The 27,949-nt window shown below is 39.4% G+C and overlaps 1 protein-coding gene and 1 pseudogene across 1 annotated transcript in view; one reads left to right on the top strand and one right to left on the bottom strand.

Annotated features, from left to right (window-relative positions):
• Positions 1-6,643: 6,643 nt before the first annotated feature.
• The window catches only part of TAF1A (TATA-box binding protein associated factor, RNA polymerase I subunit A), a 38,433-nt gene continuing 17,127 nt past the window's right edge, over positions 6,644-27,949 (bottom strand). Inside the window, exons 5-11 of the mRNA XM_035010083.1 lie at positions 22,733-22,931; positions 17,469-17,599; positions 16,182-16,340; positions 13,236-13,302; positions 12,233-12,356; positions 9,402-9,556; positions 6,644-6,858 (exon numbers count right to left, since the gene is read on the bottom strand). Coding sequence (XP_034865974.1) covers positions 6,746-6,858; positions 9,402-9,556; positions 12,233-12,356; positions 13,236-13,302; positions 16,182-16,340; positions 17,469-17,599; positions 22,733-22,931 — 948 coding nt within the window. The 3' untranslated portion in view covers positions 6,644-6,745. The remainder of the gene's footprint in view (positions 6,859-9,401; positions 9,557-12,232; positions 12,357-13,235; positions 13,303-16,181; positions 16,341-17,468; positions 17,600-22,732; positions 22,932-27,949) is intronic.
• Positions 9,814-10,353, top strand: LOC118014062 (annotated as a pseudogene).

Genomic DNA, 27,949 nt, shown 5'->3' with positions numbered 1-27,949 from the left:
AATAGAACAGAAAAAATAGAAAAAGAAATGTTCTAGCTCAGTCCCTTCCCGTATAGTTTATGGTTTACTCTCACAGTTTATCTGCCTTCTCACCGTATAAAAATGAACAGGTGTGTTTGAGATTAGGGAATGTATTAATAACTCTTCATTTGTATTACAGTTTACAAAGTATTTTCTCATCTCATTTGATCTTCACAAAAATTCTCCAAGGTAAGCTATATTCCCAACATATAGACATGTGAATTAAGTCTCAGAGTGGCTCCATGAAATGCTTAGGGAGATGCTTTGGGTGAATGGGAAAAATGGCAATAAAATTTAGGTGTTCTGGGACACCTAGGTGGCTCAGTCGGTTAAACATCCGACTCTTGACTTCGGCTAAGGTCGTGGGATCGAGCCCCACATCAGGCTCCACACTGAGCACAGAGTCTGCTTGTCCCTCTCCCTCTGCTCCTCCCCTTGCTTGCATGCTCTCTCACTCTCTCTCTCTCTAAAATAAATAAAATCTTTAAAAAAATAAAAATTAAAAAATTAAATTTAGTTGTTCTGGATTATGGCCCAGATCCTGTTCATTCCATCATGATGTATCAAAACATGAAAGTACAGCAATCACTTTTACTTGTTTATCTTCATTTAGAAAAGATGTGTGCCAGATGCAGCCAGCCAACTGAAGAGTATGTTGACTGAATGAAGATCCAGGCATGTTGACAAGATTATGTAAATTCTTGGTATCGGCATAATGGGAGATTTAAGCAGACAACTGGCAACTACCATTGTGGGGCTGACAGGACAGAAATTCAAGATCTGCCTCTATTCACTGAGTTAAAGACTACATCTCTATCTGCATGGAGAAGGTTCTTTGTAGGACTGAAGAGGAGTGGACTTCTTTTGGTGCCTGATTGTTTCTTTTGGCAGCATGAATCTTGGATGGAGGAAGAGTTTCAAACAAATTAATTTTTAAACTTTTTTTTTTCTTAAGTCAACTCCACACCCAACATGGGGCTCAAACTCACAATCCTGAGATAGGGAGTCACATGCTCTGCCGACTGAGCCAGCCAGGCACCCCAAATAGATTTTTTAAAAATTAACTTAGTCAGATTTTAGTCATAGGATTTGTAGCCCACATCCATCAAGGGTCTGCTATTTCCTTTTGAAATATTTCAATCCAGCAGAAAAAGCCCTTGTGCTTATAAACATGGATAAATAGCTAGATCCAAAAAGGCCACACTTACTCTTTTATTAAAGAATGGTTGTGTTCAGGGCACCTGGGTGGCTCAGTTGGTTAAGCGAAGTTAAGCGACTGCCTTCGGCTCAGGTCATGAGCCGAAGGGTCCCGGGATCGAGTCCCACATCGGGCTCCCTGCTCAGTGGGGAGTCTGCTTCTCCCTCTCCCTCTCCCACATGCCCCTCTTGTGCTCTCTCTCTCTCTCTCAAATAAAATAAATAAAATCTTTAAAAAAAAAAAGAATGGTTGTGTTCATTTTTTAGTTTCTTTTCCTTTTTTTGGTTCATAATATTACCATTTACTGAGAAAAAAATACATCAAGACTCATGCTAAACATTTCTCAGATCGCCCCATTTTACAGAATAAACCTGAGGCTCAGTTCGGTGAGGTGCTTTGTTGAATCCAGAACTTTCTGACTCCATAAAGCTTGATTTTTTGGTTTTGTTTCTTTTTGCTAAGTGTCACTGATAAGATTCACACACCATATAATAAACTCGTTTACGGTGTACAATTAACATGCTTTTTAGTATATTCAACAGAGTGAATTGTGCAACCATCACCCCAAATTGAGGATATTTTCATCACCCCAAAGAAACCCTGTGCCCTTTGACTATCACTCTCACCTCATCTTCCCATCTACTGCCCCTTCCCCTGCCCTAGGCAATCTCTAATCTACTTTCTTCCATTTCTGTAGACTCGCTTATTCTGGACATTTCATATAAATTATATTATATGGTCCTTTTCATTGTTTAAAATAACCTGTGCACCAAATGGGATAAATCGCAATCCTTGGCTCATAATACACTGTCAACATTAGTCCATGTAGAGCCTGCCACTTAATTAAAAAACTAGACCATTAATAGTAATTCAAATCCTTTACTGTGCTTTTCCTCCATCCTATCACTCTGCCTCTCCCATCCAGAGGTAACCACTTGTGTTTACCCTTCTCTTGTGTTTTTATATGTAGTTTCATCACAATCTATATGCATTTACAAACATTTTAGTCATTAGTTTGCACTTTATAATAAAGTTTGAACTCCATGTAGTCATAGAGTAGTAAGTGGGACTCATTTCTTTTACCCGGTATGTTACTGAGACCCACCTATGTTGGTGTATAAAGCTACAGCTTATTCATTTTTCTTTACATGACTCTACCACAATTTATCCAGTCTCATGCCAATGGCATTTGTGGGGTTTTTCTAGTTTTTCTGCTATTATGAACTGTGCTATTGTCTCTTGGCTTACGTGTACAAGCATTTCTCAAGTAAACACTCGAGGATAGTCTTAGTAAATGGTAAAGCAACTGTTTCCTAAAATGACTGCAATATTTTACACCCCATCAGCTATGTGCAAGAGACCCTGTGGATCCACATCCTCTTCAACCTCAGTATCGTAATTTTTGCTAATTGAACGGGTCTGAACTGGTATTCCACTACACTCTTGTTTTGCATTTCCCTGACTTATGTGTTTATGGTCCATGTTTACCCTCTTCTGTGAAATACTTGTTCATGTGCTTGGCCCATTTTTTTCTATTGGGTTCTTTGTCCTGCTTATTGATTTGAATTTATTTTAATCTTTTGTCAGTTCATGTGTTGCAAATACATATACATATAAACATTTTAGTCATTCTAATGACTAATGTATATGTTGAATGTATATGTTTATGTTTTTCTCAGTAAGACTTTTTTTTTTTTTAAAGACAACCCAGAGATCAAAAGTCGCATGCTCTACCAACTGAACCAGCCAGGTGCCCCACAAATACTTCTTTTAATAGACTGTATTTAATTTTCTTAAAGGTATCATTTGGTAGGCAAAAGGCCCTAATTTAATTTAGTTAGTTTACACATTATTTAATCTAGATAAAATATATGAGACAACTGTTTTCAAAGTAGTGGGCAACAGACAACACAAGACTGGGATTACTGAAGTGAAACTCATAAAGTAAATTCTACAATAGTCTAACCTCTCTATCTCAGGACAACTTCTCGTGAGCAGTGCATTGGGCCACAGTCCAAGCAAAGCATGGGAGTCCCACTAAGCTGATGAGCCAGAGATCAGAGATTGGGGCAGCTGAGCAAGGAGGAACTGTGTGGACTGAATGATCTCAAGTGTGTGTGAAGCCCTCAAGTCCATGGTTGATGGCTGGATGGTACATAGCTTGAAAGATAGGTGTATTTTAGTGGGAAGCATAACTCAACTATTACACAATTTCTGTATTTCAGAGGTTTCTAAGAGAAAACAAGACTTTTTTAAAAAAAAGATTTTATTTATTTGAGAGAGAGAGAGATTAGGAGAGGGGGAAGGGTCAGAGGGAGAAGCAGACTCCCTGCTGAGCAGGAAGCCCGATGCCATACTCAATCCTGGGACTGCAGGATCATGACCGGAGCCGAAGGCAGTTGCTCAACCAAACTGAGCTACCCAGGCGCCCCAAGAAAACAAGACTTTAAATTATCCTTATTTAGTGCCTGTTATTTAGTGTCTAAAACCATCATGATGGATGGTCACTTACTTAAGATATGCTAAGTATTAATTATTATCCTAGGCATTCACTGTATTTTTCATTTTTCATAGCAATCCGATGAGATAAATCCTCCTGTCTCTCATCTACAGGTAAAGGAACTATGAAAGCTCAGTAACCTGCCCAAGAAGTCACAGAACTACCTAACGATAAACGCAGAATTCAAGCCGAACAGTCTCCGGAGGCTTCACACTTGGGAGAGGCACCCCAAGATGGGACTCCCTACGGTACAGGCACACCAGCTCCATAACTCTCACTAATTTCCATTCAGTTCTACTCAGTATTTAATGAGCTAGAAATTGTTAGGGGCTGACAATAGGAGATTATTAAGCCCAAATAATATACCATCAAGAAAGACAGATGTGCAAAGACAATGTAACAATGCAGTGATTTGATAAGAGGCTGTATAGGAAGGGACCAGGAAGGACACAGAGAGGGAACCTACCAAGTAGCCTGGCAGAGAGGACAGGTTTTGCTGGAGCTGATAGGCTCTGGGTTATGAATCCCCTCTGTTCTTCACCTTGCTACCTAGCTCAGTGCTCTGCAGGTTATAAACACTGACTCAACTGGGAGGCAGTACAGACAGGACAGACAGAGTGTGATCTTTAGAACCACACTAGTCAGGTCAAGGTCCTGGTGCCAACACCTACCAGCTCTGACCTTGTGCAGGTCAATCTGTGAGACCTCACTTTTTTTCTAGGTAAAACAGGGATAAGTCTTAGGATTCTGGTGACAGTAAGATAAAATGTAAAGCCCGAAGTGCTTGATAAATTTTAGCCATAATTCATGAAACTGACTTTAGTGGACCTAAAATAATTTCACAGTTGATTCGCACTGCTCTTACTGCCTAATGTGATACGAACATTTGATATAAAAGTTCTAGAAAACTAAGCTTTGTGTGGAAACCAAGAACCGTTATCTACTCATTTCTCTTTCATTCCCACCTCCATTTGCCAGAGATCATGAGAACTCATCAATCCTGTTGAACAGCTTTTGACTAAAGGTTTCAAGGAGCAGATGCCGTGACAATCCCAGCCTATGCTTTGAGATTTTGTCTGTGTCATCTGGGGATTTCATTCCTATAGTGTTGTTCTTCTGCAGAATTCCTACACAACCCACTCACCAACTCCCAGAAGTAAAACTGGCCCTACTCATGTGGTAGCTTGAACTTGGTTCACGTTGGTCTGTGGGGCACCTACTTGTTTCATATGTATATTATAAGGATGAGTAGTTATTTGATAGTCATCTCACTAAGTATAAAATATTGAATCAAATTATTGACAAAGCATAATTTGTCCCCCAATTTTCTTGCAGATTTTTTTTTTTTAAAGATTTTATTTATTTGAGAAAGAGAGAGCAGAGAGAGAGAGAGCAGGAACAGGGGGAGGGGCAGAGGGAGAAGGAGAAGCAGAGACTCTCCCTGAGCAGGGAGCCTGATGCAGGGGTTGGATCCCTGGACCCCGAGATCATGACCCGAGCTGAGCCGAAGGCAGACGCTTAACCAACTGAGCCACCCAGGCGCCCCTCTTGCAGATGGTTTTAAATTAGTAGGAGCATAAGCCATGGGGAAAATGTGTGGTTTGCCATCTAAATACTGGAGGTGCTCTAAAGTTAGTGGGTCTTCCTGGAACTCAAAAACAAGTTACCTGAACCATAAGGGTGTAAGAGCCGAGCCAGTCTGGAAGAAGCACTTGCTCTACTAGTTACCACAACATATTATGAAGTTCCAACTCCTGCTCCAGGAAAGCTGTTCCTGGCTTCTGCACCACGCTTTCCCACTGGGCTGACTGGGTGACGCTGGGACACTATTTCACTGGCAGATTCTCTTCCACTGTCCAGCTGCCAACTGCCACATCCCAGGTTCCAAGAGAAAGGTGAGGGACACAGGAATTCCGAAGCATGTCTTAGATGATTGCTGTGTCCGGCAAACAGCAACAAACTAGAGCCCTCTGAGTTAGGCCACCCCTCTACCTTCTCTGACCCAAACTAGTCTTCTAGAGTCAAAGGTAGCTCTATGTCAGGTCAGTTAGCCCCAGACTGACATGTCTTAATATCAAAAAAGAAAGAGGATTCCTTTCCTAAATCCTTCTCTGTTTCCAAAATTCTTCAACAGACCTCATGACCAATATATTCTTTTTTTTTTTAAGGATTTATTTATTTGAGAGAGAGAGAGAGAGAGAGAACATGCACGCACATGCTTCCAAGCACATGGGAGCAGGAGAAGGGGCAGAGGGAGAGAAGCAGACACCCCCACTGAGTGTGGAGCCCAATGAGGGGCTTGATCTCATGACCCTGAGATCATGACCTGAGCCAAAATCAAGAGCTGGACACTCAAGCGACAGAACCGCCCAGGCGCCCCTCTAATATATTCTTTATGATGGTAAACCTACCATGGATCATTGAGAATCTTAAAGAAGAATATAAATTCACTTCACAATACTACAAGTTATGCTTTATTATACAACAGAAGCAAATTATTTGCAAATGGCAATAACTGCTATACAATTGTATTCTCTGATTAAACAAATGTATTTCTTACGTGGAGATTATTCTGTAATAAATATTGTATTTCACAGTACAAAAAAGGAAAAATATGTATTTACAAAGAACAAAGGCAGTGAGACTGTTTCTTTAGCTATAATTATAATAAAAGAAAATATAAAAAAATATAAGAATGACTTTTTTGGGGCGCCTGGGTGGCTCAGTTGGTTAAGCGACTGCCTTCGGCTCAGGTCATGATCCTGGAGTCCCGGGATCGAGTCCCGCACCAGGCTCCCTGCTCGGCAGGGAGTCTGCTTCTCCCTCTGACCCTCCCCCCTCTCATGGGCTCTCTCTCATTCTCTCTCTCTCAAATAAATAAATAAAATCTTAAAAAAAAAAAAAGAATGACTTTTTTGCAGCCATATAAACTACCTCCTAGAAACACCAAATAAATAATACATTCAATGATTACCCACCGAACTACTATTCTGCAGCTACTCATCTGAAATAACTGATATTCAATATCAGAGTCCTGGATTTACAATACTGTGTTTTTTCACTGACTTCTTTATCCGCTTAATTTTTTTCCTTAAGACTTGATCATCTTGTTTGGAGATAAACCGAAAATATCTGCAACCTAAAAAAACAAAACAGAGAGTTTTAATACTTATCAATTCTTCAAGTATATTTCTACATTTTTAAAGTTTTGCCTCAGCTCTGACGTACTAGTGATTATGAAATGGGGGGGGTCTGTATGATGTGTACCAGTGTGAACACATTCTAAGGGCCATTACCAATGAAATGTACGTTTCCTACACACGAAAACATCTCTGATCCATCATAATCAGACCACGTACTTCAACTGGTTTCTCACCCTGCCTTCCAAGCTCTAGTTAAGGTGACATGTGTATTATACACATATTTATATCTTAAATGTGCCTTCTCCAAAAGTAAATTACAGCTTCCCTTTCAATGTTAGCTTGTAAAACAGCCCAAGAGGCACCTGTAACAATAGGAAAGTTCTCTGTAAGAAAACTCTGAGGTGAGGATTAGAATAAACAACTCACAGGTCAGAAGAGATGAGAACTTAGCTAGTCATTCCAGCACCTAGCGAGCAGCCAGATGGTGACTGTGCAGCTCTGAGAAAGGAGCCTCGTGCTCATGAGAAGTTCCTTCTACCTGCTTTTCATAGTCTTACAATGCTAAGCAGATCACTGGTTAAGTATTTCAGACATGAATCAAACTTCTGTAAAAAAAAAAATGTAAACTGGGGTGTCTGGGTGGCTCAGTTGGTTAGGCGACTGCCTTCGGCTCAGGTCATGATCCTGGAGTCCCAGGATCGAGTCCCGCATCGGGTTCCCTGCTCGGCAGGGAGTCTGCTTCTCTCTCTGAACCTCCCTCCTCTCATGCTCTCTATCTCATTCTCTCTCTCAAAAAAAAAATGTAAACTGGATATTACAAGAGATTTTTTTTTATATATATTTGATAAATGAGCGAGACCATCAATCACCTAAGAAAAACTAACTTCATTATACTCTCAGCACGTACCTATCCATCCATCTTCTCTAGGAAACTGCTAGGATATATATTGTACCTACAGTAACCATTTTATTATCCCTGAAAACAGTACGGCAGAATTACTAATATTTTATTAGCTGGGAAGCAGTGGTGTCTGTGGTGTTAATGTAATAACCTGTATTTCTAAACACACCTACCACTTTAGCAAAACCAAAATACTTTGTACACAGACCTCTGCTTCTATCTAGAATACAGAAAGATGGAGAGTTTTGCTTCCACCCTAACACAGAGAAAAAGCCAAATAAACTACAAGCTCCCACCTCCTCATGAGCCACCGGATGTGGAGTCACGAGGGGCAAGGGCCGGGCTTGCCTTAGCAGAGCAGGGGAAGAAGGGCAGCTACCATACCCTACTCTAAGCATGAAGCAAAGGCAGACCAGAATTGAATCCTGTGATATAATGAGGGTCACCCGAGCACGGACCAAACCCAGTTCGACTCCTGAACAGATTGACTGAACCCCAACACTAAGGCCCGAAAGAAGAGATGGAAAGCTTTTCAGGCATGATTATGCCTAATATTCATAGAGTACTTCTGAATGTATAAAGCACTTCAATGTGATGCTCACTTGACGCTTACAACCATCCTGTAAGCAACACAGACAGGTGTTAACAAAGCCCACTCACACGGAAGTCTCCCAAAGGTTAACTGCTGGACCTAAGTGACAGGGAAAGGTGACAAAACTGGAAAATCAGCCCAGGTTTTCAGACTTTGCTCAAACAGACACCTTTAGGTAACTGTACCAGATGCCTCTATGCTCATAAGCAGTAGAAAATCACAGTCTGAAGCACATTTCTGTTCCTTGACGTGTGTTGAGAAATCTTACAATTGCTTTCATATTTACTTGTCCCCTTCCTCTGAGAAACTGGCATTTTATTAACCTTAGTAACCATCTGAAACACTCACTGAGAATACTAATTCCAAACAGTATCAACCATATCTAAAACCAAGCTGAAGAAGCTCTTTAGGATACTCTGAATTCTCTAGCAACAGACTGCTTATGTTCGCTTCATCTCTGAACAGACCCAGCGGCGGTGGCACAAAGCAGAGAGTCTTCACAGCCAAGAGAGTCCACAGAGAAAAGGTCAATTTCCCTTTCTTTTAAGAGGATTTTTAAATAAGTTATAGGAGGTATAGGGGAGAAATGTTTCATCCTTATAGGAACAGATAGGTAAATATAATAGCAATTATACAACAATGAGGTCAGCGAAGAATATTTTTCTCTCTTTTAATTATTTTTATTTACTTTTTCTTTCTAATACTGCAAGGTAGACAGGATCAGTAAACTTTCTATACAGTTGCTGTGAAAACAGTCTGCATCCTCTATCTTAACTGGCCCCTAAAGATACTCAAGTTACAGCCTAAAAACCCACCACCACAATCAACAAGATGGAATCGCTGCTTCTAGTCCATGGACAGCCCCAACAAGCAGATCACCTGGCCCCAACTCAACATTCACTTTCCCATCTGCCAGTTATTTCTCCAGCCTCTGATGTCCTTGGGCAATTACCCAGTAAGCTGTGGCATGAATGAATGGTCACCCTTTGTAATTTCAAAATCATCCAAAAGCTATGTCTAGATAAGAAGAAAATAAAACCTTGTACCTTTTCCTAACAATATTCCAGCTACCAAAGCTTTCTCACAAGCCAATGCTTTATCCTCTTTCCAATTGCTTTTTGCCCAAAAGGAGCTGAAGTGAAAGCTTGGCCACCAGTTTTTCCTGGAGTTCCACTCTTCTTGAACCCAGGCAAGGTGATTCCTAGAAAAGAAAAATGTCAAAAGGGAAGGTCAGTGATGGAGGTGGACCTATACTGCCAGAATTTGAACTTAAGAAGAGTCTGTGGGTAGGGCGCCTGGGTGGCTCAGTTGGTTAAGCGACTGCCTTCGGCTCAGGTCATGATCCTGGAGTCCCCGGATCGAGTCCCGCATCGGGCTCCCTGCTCGGCAGGGGGTCTGCTTCTCCCTCTGACCCTCCCCCCTCTCATGTGCTCTCTCTCTCATTCTGTCTGTCTCAAATGAATAAATAAAATCTTAAAAAAAAAGAAGAGTCTGTGGCGTCCCTTTTCAGGCAGCCGGGAAGATGGCGGACATTCAGACTGAGGCTGTCTACCAAAGCAGCCAACCATCTCTCGAAATGAGAAGAGGGTCCTGCTTGGAGGAACAGACAAGGAGAAGCTCCTGCAATATTATAAAAACATCGGTCTGGGCTTCAAGATGCCCAAGGAGGCCACTGAGGGCACCTACACTGATAATAAATGCCCCTTTACTGGTAACATCTCCATCCGCGGGCAGATTCTGTCTAGTGTGGTGACCAACCAAGATGAAGTTGCAGAGGACCACTGTCATCTGCTGAGACTACCTCCACTACATCCAAAAGTACAACTGCTTCAAGAATCGCCACAAGAACATGTCCGTGCACCTGTCCCCCTGCTTCAGGGATGTCCAGATCGGTGACATGGTCACAGTGGGCAAGTACCAGCCCTCGAGCAAGACGGCTTCAACATGCTCCAAGTCACGAAGGCCACCGGCACCAAGAAATAATCCCAGGAATTCTGAGACATCTGTCCACACCCCCCCGCCAAATAGTTATTTTCCCAGTCGGGAAAAAAAAAAGTCTGTGGCAAGATGACAAGGAAGATGTTCTAATTTCTGAGTGTGACCATCCATGGTATAGCACACGCATGAAAGCAAATCCTTTTAGGTTCTTTGATTTCTGCTTTCCATTTCATTAAAAAGCCAGTTCCATACACACGGCAGTTAAGAGCACACACCCTGAACTCAAAATTCTGGATCTGAATCTCAGATCTTCCATTTATTATCTATGTGATCCTGGGCAAGTTCCTTAACCTCTCTGAGCCTCAATCTCTGTGAAGCTATTAACGGTCCCCATCTCACACATCATTATTAGATTAAACAGGCCCAGGAATATAGCGGTCTCATATAAAGCTCTTTGCATGTTGTCTGGTACTTAGTAAAAGTTCAATAAATGTCAGCTATGATGATTATCACTTAAAAATTACTTTAAAAACCTTACTTCATATGCTACAAAGAATTACTACTCAAATTAAGATGCCATTATTATACAAATACGTGAACACACAGGTCTGACAGTTGAACCCAGACAATGCTAAGTGTTTGTCAATAATTTAATTGAGCAAATACTTATTATTATTAGCACCCATGTGTCCCTGTGGCAGAACTTCTAAAGGTTTAAAAAACTGAATAGTACATTTCTCTGCCTTCATGAATCTTGCAATTAGTTGGGGTTTACATGCTGCTGTAGATGTGGAAAGTGGTTTATAGTTATCACACCAAAACCATTTTATAATCGGCCCTCTTCCATCTCCAAGGTCAAGTCAGATCTGAAGCCTGACACAAGTTCCCATCGATGATGAAGCTTCTAACCAATTAAGATGGATAGGATAAATAAATGAAACTTAACTTTGTCACAAAGTTAATCCCTTCCTCTCACAAAGTAAAAATGACCAGGACCACTCCTGCTGTCACTCGAAATGTGGCACTAATGATATCATGATCACAGGGGTATAGTTTCAGATATCCAGCTCACAACGGACTTAACAAATATGTGCTATGATGATCTTATGAGGCCCTCAAAGCCCCACTGAAAATTACTGAAAAACAGCTGGAAGAAAAGCTGCTTCCTATGTGATCTTACAAGATGATGACACACAGATTATCAAGAGCTCTACAAAGAGTCTAGTGAAGAGTGGGAATGCCATTATTTCCAACTTGAAAATGTATAACTTTCCGAATACTGCAGTGGTAAGGCACAGTACTTATTCTGACAGCATAAAAAATCTTTTTTTTTTTTTAATTTTTTTATTTTATTCATGAAAGTCAGAGAGAGAGAGAGAGAGGCAGAGGCAGAGGGAGAGAAGCAGGCTCCCCGCCGAGCCAGGAGCCCGGTGTGGGACTCGATCCCAGGACCCTGGGATCGTGACCCAAGCCGAAGGCAGACGCTTAACCATCTGAGCCACCCAGGCTCCCCTACAGCATAAAAAATCTTAACACAGGCGCCTGGGTGGCTCAGATGGTTAAGCGTCTGCCTTCGGCTTGGGTCATGATCCCAGGGTCCTGGGATCGAGTCCCACACCGGGCTCCCGGCTCGGCGGGGAGCCTGCTTCTCCCTCTGACCCTCTCCCCTCTCATGCTGTTTCTCTCTCGCTCGCTCTCTAAAAAAATAAATAAAATCTTTAAAAAAAAAAATCTTAACAGAATTTTTGCATGTTTTACTTGGGACTGTATTTTCGTGCTTCTGATGTACTCAGAAGAGCTGAGGACACAGTTCAAGAAATCAAAAAAAAAAAAAACAAAAAACATAAGAACTTTGTTTAAACACTGAGAGATATCAGCTAAAATACTGGGAAATTTTACTGATGCTGATCCAGTAATAAACACTGTGTCCTTTACTTACCCCACTAATGTCTGTCTCAGATATTTTCCCAAATATTTCCAAGCAGTTATATTTTTAGTGCATCCAGCAAAATCTAAGACTCCAAATAATACCTCCAACCCCAGTTTATGGTGGTCTTCTTTTTCTGCAATGGGCACAACAATCAGAACTTACACAAAGTACTGAAGTACACAAGGCTAAAAAAATATATATTCTATTGATAAAATACTACTGAGTTGTAAGTCTTCTAGTTTGGTTAACAGTTTAAAATAACTCATTATGCTTATACTCTCCTGTGATAAATCTGTCCTGGCTAATGAAGTCAGAGTGGTGGGTCTGATTTCTTTCTTTCTTTTTTTTTTTTTAAGATTTTATTTGACAGAGAGAGACACAGCGAGAAAGGGAACACAAGAAGAGGGAGTGGCAGAGGGAGAAGCAGGCTTCTCGCTGAGCAGGGAGCCTGATGTGGGGCTCGATCCCAGGACCCTGGGATCACGACCTGAGCCGAAGTGGCTCAGTCATTACCCGTCTGCCTTCGGTGGGTCTGATTTCTAAATGGGCTACATTCTACTGAGAGAGGACATTATTTAAAGAACCTGCTCTCTCTTCTAACATGAGAGGACTGACGCAGCCCTAGTACCTAATGGACTTAAGCTGACTTCCTTCTATGAAGAACTATGTTCTTTTCTATACCGAGCTGAAATGCAGTAGAGATTAAAACGAGGTGAATTATACAAATTGAAGCCATTTCACTTGTGCTACTACTACCTAATATTCTACAGCAGAGGTCAGCAAACTTTTCCTATGAAGGGACACATAGTAAATAGTTAAGCTTTGTGAGCCATATAGTCTTTGTCACAACTACGCAACTCTGCTGTTGTAGCGCAAAAGCCACAGACAACACAAAAATGCTCCAAGAGAACTTGATTTATAAAAACAGGGGAGGAGTGGATTTGGCCATGGGCCACAGTTTGCCAGTCTATAGCTTGTCTGCACAAAGAGATACAAAACAAAAACTATTTACCTGATTTCCTCAGTAACCTATGGAATTCTAACATCAGTTTATGAGATGGTACAATCTGATACAAAATCTGAAAGAAAAAATAATCTTGTAATTTTTATACATTTCAAAGGCATTTCTCAAATTTAATTTTCCTTTTTTTTTTAAAAGATTTTATTTATTTATTTGACAGAGAGACAGCGAGAGAGGGAACACAAGCAGGGGGAGTGGGAGAGGGAGAAGCTGGCTTCCTGCTGAGCGGGGAGCCCTATGCGGGGCTCGATCCCAGGACTCTGGGATCATGACCTGAGCCGAAGGCAGATGCTTAACGACTGAGCCACCCAGGCGCCCCTAATTTTACTTTCAAAAATAAAGTTCTTACTGTCTAATAATCCCTCAGTAAATGAATCAAGGATTTAAAAGATACTTTACTTTCATCCAGTTACAATTTGGGTATAGAAAGGTGTTCTATGTAAAGCTTACTTTAAAAAATCCCTGTTAGGGGTGCCTATGGCTCAGTTGGTTAAGTGTCTGCCTTCGGCTGGGGTCATGATCTCAGGGACCTGGGATGGAGCCGCAAGTCAGGCTCCATGCTCAGTGGGGAGTCTGCTTCTCCCTCTCCCTCTCTGATCTCTCTTGCTCTCTCTCTCAAATAAATAAATAAAATCTTAAAAAAAAAAAATCCCTGTTAATAACAAGATAGTCAGGGGGGAGGGGAGGAGAAATACATAAGAACTTTTTATTTACTCCTTATATATTTTTATATTGTTTACCACACTTAAAAACTTAATTTCTTTTCAGAAGCCAGGAAAAAAAAAAAGCATCAAAATCACACACAAAAAAAGACAATAAATATTTACATAAATCAAAAAGCCCAAAAGGGCAGGGGTGGCTATTTTGGAAGATTGTGTTCAGGGACACAGTACAGTAAGAGTACTCAAGAAAATATTTTTACCATTTTACCATTTTACACACTAGGGAGAAATTAAAGGTTTTTAATTCCTTCTTACTCATTTAAGAATAAGAAAGACTATTTTTATGAATATGTAAAACATAGGATTTAAAGTAAAATTATATTTTTCATTTCAATATACTTCACATTAGAAATCAATTTATTCTGTCTGCTCATTGGGGTCCTTTTGACCTTACACTGAAATTATTTCCTACAAAATGAAAAGTAAATATTATTAATTACTCTTAGTGGTTTTAATAGTTTTTTTAAGTGGAGATCAATCACAATCAATATACCAATATCAGAGTATTTTTAAAACTTGGTTCCTATGAAATCACATTTGTCTTCTGATTTAAGGAATTCTGCAAATGGCTCAATTCACCTAGGTTTTTAAAAACTTTTTATTGAAATACATGTAACAGAAATGTATACAAATCATGAGTGTGCCATTCAACACATTCTTACAAAGTTATATGCACTCATATATTCAGCACCCAGATCAAAAGTTAGAACGTTATCAGAACCGTAGTAGTCTTTAGTGCGTCTTGGAGAATTCTTAGCCATTAACCCTTCAAATACTAGTTTTGTTTGTTTACCTGCTTTTGCCCTGTTCTCTCCCTGGAATTCCAATCACAAGTATGTCGGACCTTAACTGAGTCCTCTGTATATCCTTTCATCCTTTCTGCTTTCTGTGCTTTAGCCTGTTTTCTATACAGTTCATTAACCTTCTTCTGCTATGTTCAATCAGCTATCAAACCCATCTATTGAGTTCTTAATTTCAAACACTGCATTTTTCAACAGGAAAACAGAATTTCCCTAAATCCATTTTGTCTTGAACATAATTAAGTGTTCAACATAGTTATTTTCTGTTACTTTTTTTTAAGATTTTATTTTTAATTAATCTCTACACCAACATGGGGCTTGAACCCACAACCCTGAAGTCAACAGTTGCATGCTCTACCGACCGAGTCAGCCAAGGGCCCCTGTTACATTTTTTAAAGTATTTTCAAAAAGACCATTAGTGATTGACAATCTAAGTGAAGTCACCAACTTGCTTTTGATATAACTATCCTTAATATTTTGTTGTACAAATGGATAAAAAGAAATCTTGAATAAAATACCAACTTTAAAAATACTTTGCATTGAAATAAAGCCTGCTGAAAACTTTAAAATGTACAGTTTCCACATATCAAGTTTTGATAGTGTCAATTTTGATAAACACCTAAGTATAGATTAGAGTTAATGGGCTTTTTTTTTTAAGATTTTACTTTTAAGAAATCTCTACACCCAATGTGGGGCTTGAACTCACAACTCCAAGATCAAGAGTCGCACACACCACCAACTGAGCCAGCCAGGTGCCCCAGCGAATGTACTTTTTAAAAGAAGATTAATAGGTAAGAATTTTTCTTGGGGCCCTGTCAGCTAAGCGCCTGACTCCTGATTTCGGCTCAGTCATGATCTCAGGGTTGTGAGATCGAGCCCCGCATCAGGCTCCACACAGGGAGAGATCCTCTCTCTCCCCACCCCCACCCCTCTAAATAAATAAATATCTAAAAAAAAAATTTTAATGCATTCAAGTGTATACTTAAAATAAGTGTTTTACTATATGTAAATTAAATTTCAATAAAGCTGATTTTCAAAAAATATCAAAGTAGAACTTTCCCACAAGGGTGGGATTTCCAAAATACTGATCCTCTGCCCTCAGCCTAACTTGGGCAGGGTGGTGGGGGAATGGCAGTGGAGGGGTCACCCAGAGCCTGCAACCTTGTATGTCCACCTCAGGGCACACACAGTCATTTGCTATGACTGCTAGAATTTGAAGTTGGAATGGATGACCTAAAGATGTTTCAAAATTTACTTTTTTTTTTTAGTAATCTCTACACCCAACACAGGGCTTGAACTCATGACCCTGAGATCAAGAGTTGCATGCTCCACCAACTGAGCTGGCCAGACACCCCTAAGAATGTTTTAAAGTAGATCCCCAACCTGGTTCAAGCATTGAAGTAAACATTTTATACCTTAAGCACACTTATCAGTTTCTCTCTCGGTGCCTTCTCTCTCTTTAGAAAGTTGTATAAGTAGATATGAGCATTTGGATTTGATGGGAACTTTTCATCATAGGCATAATTGGTGAGTACCTCTCGGGCTCCATCTTGATCCCCATAGAATTCCAACATCTATATAAAATAAGTCATAATGTCTTAGCTAAATTCTGTAGGATAGCTGTATGAAAGATAATGCACAACTTAACTCTGTTGATGGGTACAAAAATTCATTAAAATGACAAATAGCACTTACTGTAATGCCAGTTTTCGCTTTCACCAGCATATGTCACAACTCTATGGAACACAGATCACTTACAACAAAGGCTTACATGGGTTTCCATTCTTCCTTATCACATATTTGTTATGAAAAATGCAGCAACTTCAACCTAGGAGCTATTCCTATAAGAAACAAAGTCCTCAAGAAGAGCATACTAACAAAGGAAAGAGACCATATGAAGCAACTAACCTCAGTGCCCAACACAACTTCATCCACAAAAGGGGTACATGGGAACCAGAATTCCTTTCCTTTCATTCCCACCCATACATGGGAATTCCCAGATTCACTGGCATGTGGTTTCAGAGATTATCTTTTGACAACATAATGATCATGTTAGCATCCAGGAAACTTTCAAAAAGCTAGTTATTTTGAAGATTTATTCCTAGTGCCCATGCCAAGGCTCCCTGTCCTTTCACACTGATCTGAGATGAGCTGGCACGGCACCCTAATAAACTTCCTAAATGCCATTAGTCTTCATCCCACGTACTGTGACCCACTTTCAGATTTTTGTCCCCTGGTCTTCTCTATCACCACCAAATTGTAAGATATCGCTCTTCTTTTCTTCTAAGATCAGTAAGAATAATATAGAATTAACATTTATGAACTATATTGATACTTATTTTATAAATATTTGACCATGACACGTTATCCAGTAGCAAAGAAAAAAAAAAAAACAGTAACATTTACAGTGTATTAGTAAAATAAAAATTATCCAGACCAAAAAGACATATTCTCTCTTTTCAATTTTTAAAAAAATTGTGTTTATTTATTTTAAGATTTTATCTTAAGTAATCTCTATACCCAACGTGGGGCTCAAACTCACAACCCGGAGATCAAGAGTTGCATGCTCCACTGACTGAGCCAGCCAGGCACCCCTCTTTTTTTAAAACAATTTTCTCCATTTAGTTGCCTTCTGATCAATAAAGACTTTTAAGGCTTATAACAAAATGAAACTAATAAAACTTTATGAGAAGGCTACTTGCCTCTACATAACTCTTCACAAAAGGGTCCCAAACTCCAGGAGTTTGAATCAATGCACAAAGGTTTACAGATGTCTTCCAGCTGTGGTTGAGCATATTCTGGGATGCTGTGTTGTAAGCATAATCATCTTCATCTGTCCAAAGATAAAAGATTCTTAAAAGTCATTCAGTATTGAGGACTTTGCTGATAGTAATAGCAATCAACAAACTATCCACAAGAAAAGTTCAGGCCCTAATGGCTTTGACAGTAAATTCTAACAAAGAATTTTAAAGAATAATTTATATTTAAATTATTTATTATTAAATATTAAAAATTTAAAGAATAATACTAATTCTTCACAAACTCTCCGTGCCCCCCACCCCCACACAAGACAGAATGGGAGGAAGTGCACACATGGGGAACCTTAAGAATGAATCTAGGTGGTAGCTACATGGATATTTGTTTTAAATTATTGATTTTATCACACATTTGTTTTACACACTTTTTCTGCATGTTGTATTTCACAATCTTAAAGGTCTAAAAAGAAAGTCAGTCCTTCAAAAAAGACAGCTAATAGAAACAAAATACTTTTTATTTTTGGCCACTTTTGGGGCAAAAAAACCAAGCTCTCCCCTCACCCCAAAAGGCATTGGTATTCTCTTTCCAGAGGACCAGCTAAATAAATATCAATATGGATAAAGGGAAAGTAGGTAAGAAACTATATAGAAAGAAATTTTAAAAGAAAAAAAAGCAGACCTGAGTCAGAATAAATTGAGTGTGAATCTGCCATGGAAGGGGGTTTCCAGTCAGCAAGTACATCAAACCCAACCAGGACAGGTCACAGCAAATGAGACAAATCCCAAGCCAACACTGAGCATACAATGCATGTGTTATGTTCTCATGAGTTTGGTTATCAGAACTAGTCCTAACCTTTTTTTTTCTTATTAAACAGACATTCAAGGTTAAAGATCATCTAAAGAGCTCCACATATTACCCCATCTTTATCTCTTCTTGCTACAGAACAGAATGTCAGCTGCAGAAAGGTACTGAATCATCTACCCAGTGTAAATGCCAGGTTCCAACTGCTTTAATCATCAATGTTTGCTTGAGTTCTACCCAATCAGGTGTAAGAAAAAGGTAAATATTGACTTTAAAACTCATTTAATCGGGCGCCTGGGTGGCTCAGATGGTTAAGCGTCTGCCTTCAGCTCAGGTCATGATCCCAGGGTCCTGGGATCGAGTCCCACATCGGGCTCCCTGCTCCTTGGGAGCCTGCTTCTCCCTCTGCCTCTCTCTCTCTCTCTCTCTGTCTCTCATGAATAAATAAATAAAATCTTTAAAAAAATAAAAAATAAAAAAAAATAAAACTCATTTAATCAATATCAACAAGCCTTTTTAATTTATTTTTATTTATTTTTTTAAAGATTTTATTTATTTGTCAGAGAGAGAGAGCACAAGTAGGGGGAGTGGCAGGCAGAGGGAGAAGCAGACTCCCTGCTGAGCAAGGAGCCCAATGCAGGACTCAATCCCAGCACTCTGGGATCATGACCTGAGCTGAAGGCAGATGCTTAACTGACTGAGCCACCCAGGCGTCCCTCAAGAAGCCTTTTTTAAAAGAAATATTATACCAGGCACTATGGCAAGACTAACAAAAGACATAAGAGAGGTATGTGACCTCAGAAGACCAATTAGTCTAGAAGAAGAGATACAACATAAAATGGACATGAAAAAACTTAGGACAATTGAAAAGCAAGTGATAAAGAGCTGAACGATATAGGCTGAACATGCAGCTAACATATAAGGGTTGTGGCATGGGAATGACCCGTCTAATGAGTCTTGCAGGGCAGATGGCATTCTAGATGGGGGGGGGGGCAAACATCATGATGAAGACAGTATTTCTGAAGTGTCCTGGGAGAGATCCTACTCAGAAAGAGGGAAAGGAATTTTAGGATTAGTGAACCTCCATGCCCATGAGACAAAGGAAATACTACTTCCCACATCAGGATAATAAGGAATCACTGCTTATACTTATGAGCCAATATATGCAGGGACTGAGATTTGGATGGGGGATGAGAAAATTAAAAGGGTTAATCCTAGAGAAGCTATGAAGAAAAACTATACAAGGTAAGGAAGATGCAGAGAATCAAACAAAAATCTGTGGGGAGGAGAGGATACCACCACCACTGGAAGTAAGAGAGGGAACTGGGAAGTAAGGACACACAGACAATTTCTGGTGTGGTCAATCAAGAAGACTTATCTGTTCTGATCTTTGTACAGAAATAAAACAATTTTACCTTGCCCTATTCTCTAAACATATTATTCTGATGAATAATATTATAAAACAGGGGTGCCTGGCTGGCTCAGTCAGAAAAGCATGCAACTCTTGATCTCAGGGTCGTGGGTTCAAACCCCACATTGAGTGTAGAGATTACTTAAAAATAAATAAATAAATGTCTTAAAAAAATTAGAAAACAAACTAAACTCCATTCTAAACACACAGGAAGAAATACTTATTATAGGCAATAATGTCCACTGAAAAAAATTTGTAACCCTTCTTAGAAGTATTTTAAAAAGCAATAAATCTAAGATGGTCATGGACTTAATTTACAAATCATCTAATTTATATCTGAAAAGTTTGATAAAAACAGAAATATTACAAAGGATGATCAAAAAGTTTACATCAATAGAAATGTCTGCTCTTTGAAGTATCTAGGAAGAACTGGGCTTGGAAGTAAGGGAATGAGGTTACTCCTTAAGATTCAGAGTGTCTCTTGCCCACTATTACCACTGTTGTTCAACATAGTACTAGAAGTCCTAGCCTCAGCAATCAGACAACAAAAGGAAATAAAAGGCATCTGAATCAGCAAAGAAGTCAAACTCTTACTCTTGGCAAATGACATGACAGTCTATGTGGAAAACCCAAAAGACTCCACCCCAAATTGCTAGAACTCATACAGGAATTCAGGAAAGTGGCAGGATATAAAATCAATGCATAGAAATCAGCTGCATTTCTATACACGAACAATGAGACAGACGAAAGCAAAATCAAGGAGTTGATCCCATTTACAATTGCACCAAAAACTGTAAGATACCTAGGAATAAACCTAACCAAAGAGGCAAAGGATCTATACTCTGAAAACTATAGAACATTCATGAAAGAAGTTGAGGAAGACACAAAGAAATGGAAAAACAGGGGCGCCTGGGTGGCTCAGTCAGTTAAGCGTCTGCCTTCGGCTCAGGTCATGATCCCAGGGTCCTGGGATCGAGCCCCACATCGGGCTCCCCGCTCCGCGGGAAGCCTGCTTCTCCCTCTCCCGCTCCCCCTGCTTGTGTTCCTTCTCTCGCTGTCTCTCTCTGTCAAATAAATAAATAAAATCTTTAAAAAAAAAGAAATGGAAAAACGTTCCATGCTCATGGACTGGAAGAACAAATATTGTGAAGATATCAATGCTACCTAGAGCAATCTACACATTCAATTCAATGCCTATCAAAATACCATCAACTTTTTTCAAAGAAAGGGAACAAATAATCCTAAAATTTGTGTGGAACCAGAAAAGACCCCACATAGCCAGAGGAATGTTGAAAAAGAAAGGCAAAGCTGGTGGCATCACAATTTCGGACTTCAAGTTCTATTACAAAGCTGTCATCATCAAGACAGTATGGTACTGGCACAAAAACAGACATATAGATCAATGGAACAGAATAGAGAGCCCAGAAATGGACCCTCAACTCTACGGTCAACTAATCTTTGACAAAGCAGGAAAGAATGTCCAATGGAAAAAAGACAGTCTGTTCAACAAATGGTGTTGGGAAAATTGGACAGTCACATGCAGAAGAATGAAACTAGACCATTTCCTTATGCCATACACAAAAATAGACTCAAAATGGATGAAAGACCTAAATGTGACACAGGAATCCATCCAAATCTTAGAGGAGAACACAGGCAGCAACCTGTGACCTCGGCCACAGCAACTTCTTGCCAGACATGTCTCCAAAGACAAGGGAAGCAAGGGCAAAATGAACTATTGGGACTTCATCAAGATAAAAAGCTTTTGCAGAGCAAAGGAAACAGTCGATAAAACCAAAAGACAACCGACAAAATGGGAGAAGATATTTGCAAATGACATATCAGATAAAGGGCTAAGTACCCAAAATCTATAAAGAACTTATCAAACTCAACACCCAAAGAACAAATGATCCAATCAAGAAATGGGCAGAAGACATGAACAGACATTTCTCCAAAGAAGACATACAAATGGCCAACAGATACATGAAAAAAATGCTCGACATCACTAGGCATCAGGGAAATACAAATCAAAACCGCAATGAGATACCACCTCACACCAGTCAGAATGGCTAAAATTAACAAGTCAGGAAACGACAGATGTTAGCGGGGATGTGGAGAAAGGGGAACCCTCCTACACTGGTGGGAATGCAAGCTGGTGCAGCCACTCTGGAAAACAGTATGGAGGTTCCTCAAGAAGTTGAAAATAGGGCGCCTGGGTGGCTCAGATGGTTAAGCGTCTGCCTTCAGCTCAGGTCATGATCCCAGGGTCCTGGGATCGAGTCCCACAACGGGCTCCTGGCTCAGCAGGGAGTCTGCTTCTCCCTCTCTCTCTGCCTCTCCCACTGCTCATGCTCTCTCTCTGTATCTCTGTGCCTCAAATGAATAAATAAAATCTTTAAAAAAAAAAAGTTGAAAATAGAGCTACCCTATGACCCAGCAATTGCTCTACTGGGTATTTACCCCAAAGATACAAATGTAGGGATCCGAAGGGGCACCTGCTCCCCAATGTTTATAGCAGCAATGTCCACAATAACCAAACTATGGAAAGAGCCCAGATGTCCATCAACAGATGAATGGATAAAAAAGATGTGGTCTATATATACAATGGAATATTACTCAGCCATCAAAAAAAAAATGAAATCTTACCATTTGCAATGACGTGCACAGAACTAGAGGATATTATGCTAAGCGAAATAAGTCAATCAGAGAAAGACAATTATCATATGATCTCACTCATATGGAATTTAAGAAACAAAACAGAGGATAATAGGGGAAGGAAGGGAAAAATAAAACAAGATGAAATCAGAGAGGGAGACAAACCAAAAGAGACTCTTAATCATAGGAAACAAACTGAGGGTTGCTGGAGGGGATGGCGGTGAGGGAATGGGGTAACTGGATGATATACTATATGTTAATTAATTGAATTTAAGTTAAAAAAAAAGATCTTGACTGTCCCTGTGATTCAGTCTCATCGACACAAGTACAGTCCTCCTCACTCACCAAGCGTAGACAATTTCATCTTCTTTTTAGACCAAGTATAATACTGCAAAAGCCCTTTATAGGCCTGAATAAGGTTGATTAACACTTCCTGGGAAGACGATTTTTCACCATATCTCCATGTCTCTGCATGACTGAGATTTCTGTTTGCATCTTCAAGCATTCCATGATGCAGAAGGTATAATGCATGTTGTAAGGAGATCTGCAACAATAAGAAAAAGCCAAGACAAATAGGTCATTAGATATCCATTAATCCAAAAACTCAGTGAATATATACACTGGGCTAAGACCTTAGTAGGACACAGATGATGTAACAACATTGTCTCTGTCATCAAAAATGTCAATTTAGCAGAGGAAAGATACATGAAATAATTAACATTATGTAAATGAGCTAAATTATATAAACTCAATGCAACAAATGGGCTTTCAAGACAGATAGTCCTGGTTCAGATGCTACCTAAAGCTACAGAAAGCTGAGTATGTTACTTGCCCTTTGTGAGTCTTATGGGCTATATGGAACAATTATTAACCCTTCAGAAGGCTGTTATGAGGATTAAATGAGATAATATTTGCATACCACCTAGTGCCTACTTTGGCCCATAGCAGGTGATCAGTGTATTATTTTACATATGTCATATAAGCCCAGAGAAAACATCTTAAGAAGGAGTACTAAAGAATGGTATTGGTTCAGATGGAAAAGTGAATGCCTGATACAGAAGCTGTAAGAAAAAATACACAAAGAATGAGCATCCCAAGTAGGGAGGACTAAGGAGGGGAATAATGGGAAGTACAGTTAATCATGTGAGTAGAGTCAGAGTTCAAGGCCTTCATCACAAACAATCACAACAATTTTTCAACTGGTCTCTCCAGTCCTGCCCCCACTACAATCCACCTTCCATGTGGCTGCCAAAGATATCTCATTTGTGTAAAACCCCTCAATGGGTCCCAGTGCCTACAGAATAAAATCTAAGTTCCTTGGGGATGGCACAGAGGGCCCGGCCGACTTCCCCTGGCTTCTACCCAAGTAACTTTTAGATGAAAAGCACTGGATACAGGGCTATCAAACTCTCATCAACCCTGCCATTCCTGTCCACCCTCTCCCCTAATACGCCCAGTGAACACCCACTCGCTTTTGCAGACTCATCTGAAGCATCACTTCTTTCCCTGACTCCCCTACTCATTTACTCCCAACACTCTCCGATTCCAGAGAGCTGACCATTCCCCTCCTTTGCCTTCTCACTGTATCTGGCGTTTCTACTCTGGTACCCATAATAATGTATGTTCCTGTCTCCCTCTATGGCAGGGTCTAGGTCTAGCACATTATTTGGAAAATAGCAGTAAGTGGTTTTTAATTATCAACAAGAAATGTTTTACTGCCTATCTTAATTATTACCCTCAGACTCTGGAGTGTGAAATAAGATTTCTTTCAGGTTTCTTCACTTCAACTGAATAGATTCAACGGGCTTAAAAAACCCCAAACAATAATTTAGTTAAAATTCGACCTTCCCTCCCCAATCAAATGGCTACCCAGTTTCTTCTTGAAAGAAGAGAAAGGAGCACACACTGAGACAGGACACTCTTTTTTCCAACTGTTCAGTTGGAAAGTTCTTCCTTATGCAGAACCATAAGCTGCTTCCATTTAAATTTCACTCATAGTAGACCTGGGCTACCAGAGAATAAGATCCTAAGAGAGCACGTGGCACATAAATAGAAACTCAGAAAATTTTTTCTAATAAGAATCCTAAACTGGGGAAAATCTTTTTTTTTTTTTTTCAAAATAAGAAAGCAGTGAGAATGTAAAAGAATGCAAATTTAAATGTAGAGTTATCTTTGTACATTTTATATTTACTTATATATACATTTTTATCATTTTATACGTATAAAACATTACCCAACAATTCTACTCCTAGGTATATACTGAAAGGAATTCAAAACAGGGACTCAAACAGATACTTGTAGACCAATGTTCACTGTGGCATTATTCAAAAGAGCCAAAAGGTGGAAACAACCTAACAACAGATGCGTAAACAAAATGTGATAGGTACATACAACAGAATACTAATGAGTCATAAAAAGCCATAAAAAGTTCTAATACATGCCACGATATAAATATATCTTGAAAACATTTTGATAAGTGAAATAAGCTAGACACAATGGATCTTAATACCATGTGACTCCACTTACATAAAATACCTAGAATAGGTAAATTCATAGAACAGAGAATAGATTAGGTTACCAGGGGCTGGGAAGATGGAATGGGGAGTAATTGCTTAATGGGTAAAGAGCTTACATTTGGGATGATGAAAAAGTTTTGGAAATGCTGGTGATGGTTGCACAACACTGTGAATGTTATTAACGCCATTGAATTGTACACTTACACTGGTTAAAATAACGTATTTTATGTTATATATATTTTACCACGATAAAAAAATTAGAAAAAAGGAAAAAACAAAACAGGGGCGCCTGGGTGGCTCAGTCGTTAAGTGTCTGCCTTCAGCTCAGGTCATGATCCCAGGGTCCTGGGATCAAGCCCTACATCGGGCTCCCTGCTCTGCGGGAAGCCTGCTTCTCCCTCTCCCACTCCCTCTGCTTGTGTTCCCTCTCTCGCTGTCTCTCTCTCTGTCAAATAAATAAATAAAATCTTTAAAAACAAAACAAAAAAACAACCACAGAGTAAATATTTTAGTTTTGCAGGCCATATGGTCTCTGTCACAACTACTCAACTCTGTCATCTGTCACACTGAAAGCAGCAGCTGTGACAATGAAATGAATGGGTGTGGCTGTGTTTCAATAACTTTATTTAGAGATATTGAAAAAAAATTAAAAAGCATTTTAAAATTTATTGAAAAACTCCTCTTTCAGTCAAATATATACCACAGAGAGGGAGATACCTAACATTCTGGAAACATCTCAATGTTTATGGATGAGACTTTAATAAAAAAACACCTGGAGAGGGGCGCCTGGGTGGCTCAGTCGTTAAGCGTCTGCCTTCGGCTCAGGTCATGATCCCAGGGTCCTGGGATCGAGACCTGCATCGGGCTCCCTGCTCAGTGGGAAGCCTGCTTCTTCCTCTCCCACTCCCCCTGCTTGTGTTCCCTCTCTCGCTGTCTCTCTCTCTCTCTAACAAACAAACAAACAAATAAATAAATAAAACACCTGGAGAGGAAGTTCCACCTACACATTAGGAATATTAACACATTTTTACGAATGGATTAGAGAGTTAATATTGCTAAAATGTCCATACTACCCAAAGCCATCTATAAAGTCAATGTAATCCTGTCAACATTCCAGTGGCATTTTTCACAAAAACAGAAAAAAACAATCCTAAAATTTGTATGGAATCACAAAAGACCCCAAATAGCCAAAGCCATCCTGAGAAAGAACAAAGCTGGAGGCATCACACTTCCTGATTCAAACTATATTATAAAGCTATAGTAATTAAAGCAGTATGGTGCTGGCATAAAAACAGATACAGAGATCAATGGAACAGAATCAAAAGCCCAGAAATAAAACCACACATCTATGGTCAACTTAACATTTGACTAGGAAGCCAAGAATATTCAAGAGAGAAAAAACAGTCTCTTCAATAAAAGGTGCTGGGAAAATTGGATATTCTCAAAATAATGAAATTGGTCCTCTATCTTATATTACTCACAAAAACTAACTCAAAATGAATTAAAGACTTAAATGTTAAGACATGAAACCATAAAACTCCAAGAAGAAAACATAGGAAAAAAGGTCCTTGACATTGGTCTTGGCAATGATTTTTTTAATGACACCAAAAGCACAAGCAACAAAAGCAAAAATCAACAACTGGGACCATATTAACCTAAAAGGCTTCTGTATAGCAAGAGAAACAATCAACAAAATGAAAAGGTAGTCTATGGAATGGGAGAAAATATTTGCAAGTCAGATATCTGATATGGGATTAATATCCAAAATAAATAAAGAACTCATACAATTCCATAGCAAAAAAACCCAGGAGTCAGTGGAGCATGCAACTCTTGATCTCAGGGTGGTGAGTTTGAGGCCCACGCTGGGTGTAGAGATTACTTAAATAAATAAAACTAAAAAATATATATTTTTTAAAACATCCAATTACAAAAATGGTCAGAAGACATGAATAGACATTTCTCCAAAGACACACAATTGGCCAACAAGTACATAAAAAGGTGTTCCACATCACCAGCCATTAGAGAAATGCAAATCAAAAACAGAATGAGCGACCATCTCGCATTTATCAGAATGGCTATTATCAAAACAAGAGATAACAAATGCTGGCTAAGATGTGGAGAAAATGGAACCGTGTACCCTGTTGATGAGAATATAAATACAGCCACTATGGCAAAAAACTAAAAGGAGAACTACATATGACCCAGCAATTCCACTCCTGGGTCTATATCCAAAGGAAATGAAGTCACTATCTTAGAGATTTCTATACTCCCACATTCACTGCAGCATTATTCACAATATCCAAGACTTGGAAACAGCTATGTGTCCATCTAATGGATGAATACATAAAATGTCATATATGTCTACATATACACATATGTACAATGGAAAGATTATTCAATAATAAAAAAATAAGGAAATCCTGCCATTTTGGTTAACACGGATGGACTCTGAGGGCATTATGTTAAGTGAAATAAGTCAGAGAAAGACAAATATTGTATGATCTCACCACTTACCTGTGGAATCTAAAACCATCAAACTCAGAGAGAGTAGAATGGTGGCTGAGGGGTGGAGGAAATGGGGATGTAGGTCAAAGGGCACAAACTTTCAATGAGAAGATGAGTAAGTTCCAGGGATCCGATGTATAGGATGGTAACCATAATCAGTAACACTGGATTGGATACTTGAAAGTTGCTATGAGAGTAGAGCTTTAATGTTCTCACCATAGCAACAACAACAAAGCGGTACTACTATGTGAGGTGAAGGATGTGTTAACTAACCTTATGTGGTAAACATTTCACAATATATACATGGATCAAATCATCACACTGTATGCCTTAAACTCACACAATGTTATATGTTGATTATTATCTTAATAAGGCTGGGGAAAAAACCCATTTTCACATATTCAAATTCCCAATTTGTTTTTGCTCTTTCCTTTTTCCCCATAAGCACCAATTCCTAGAGAATGACTTCAGCAAATGACTGAAATGACTTAAGCAAAAATGTTAGAATTTGGCCCATCATCATCAAGAAGCACAAGGGCCA

This window comes from Mirounga leonina, unplaced genomic scaffold (assembly GCF_011800145.1).
Source record: "Mirounga leonina isolate KUSES-001 unplaced genomic scaffold, KU_Mleo_1.0 Mir_154, whole genome shotgun sequence".
NCBI lineage: Eukaryota > Metazoa > Chordata > Mammalia > Carnivora > Phocidae > Mirounga > Mirounga leonina.
This window is presented reverse-complemented; position numbering and strand designations above follow the sequence as displayed.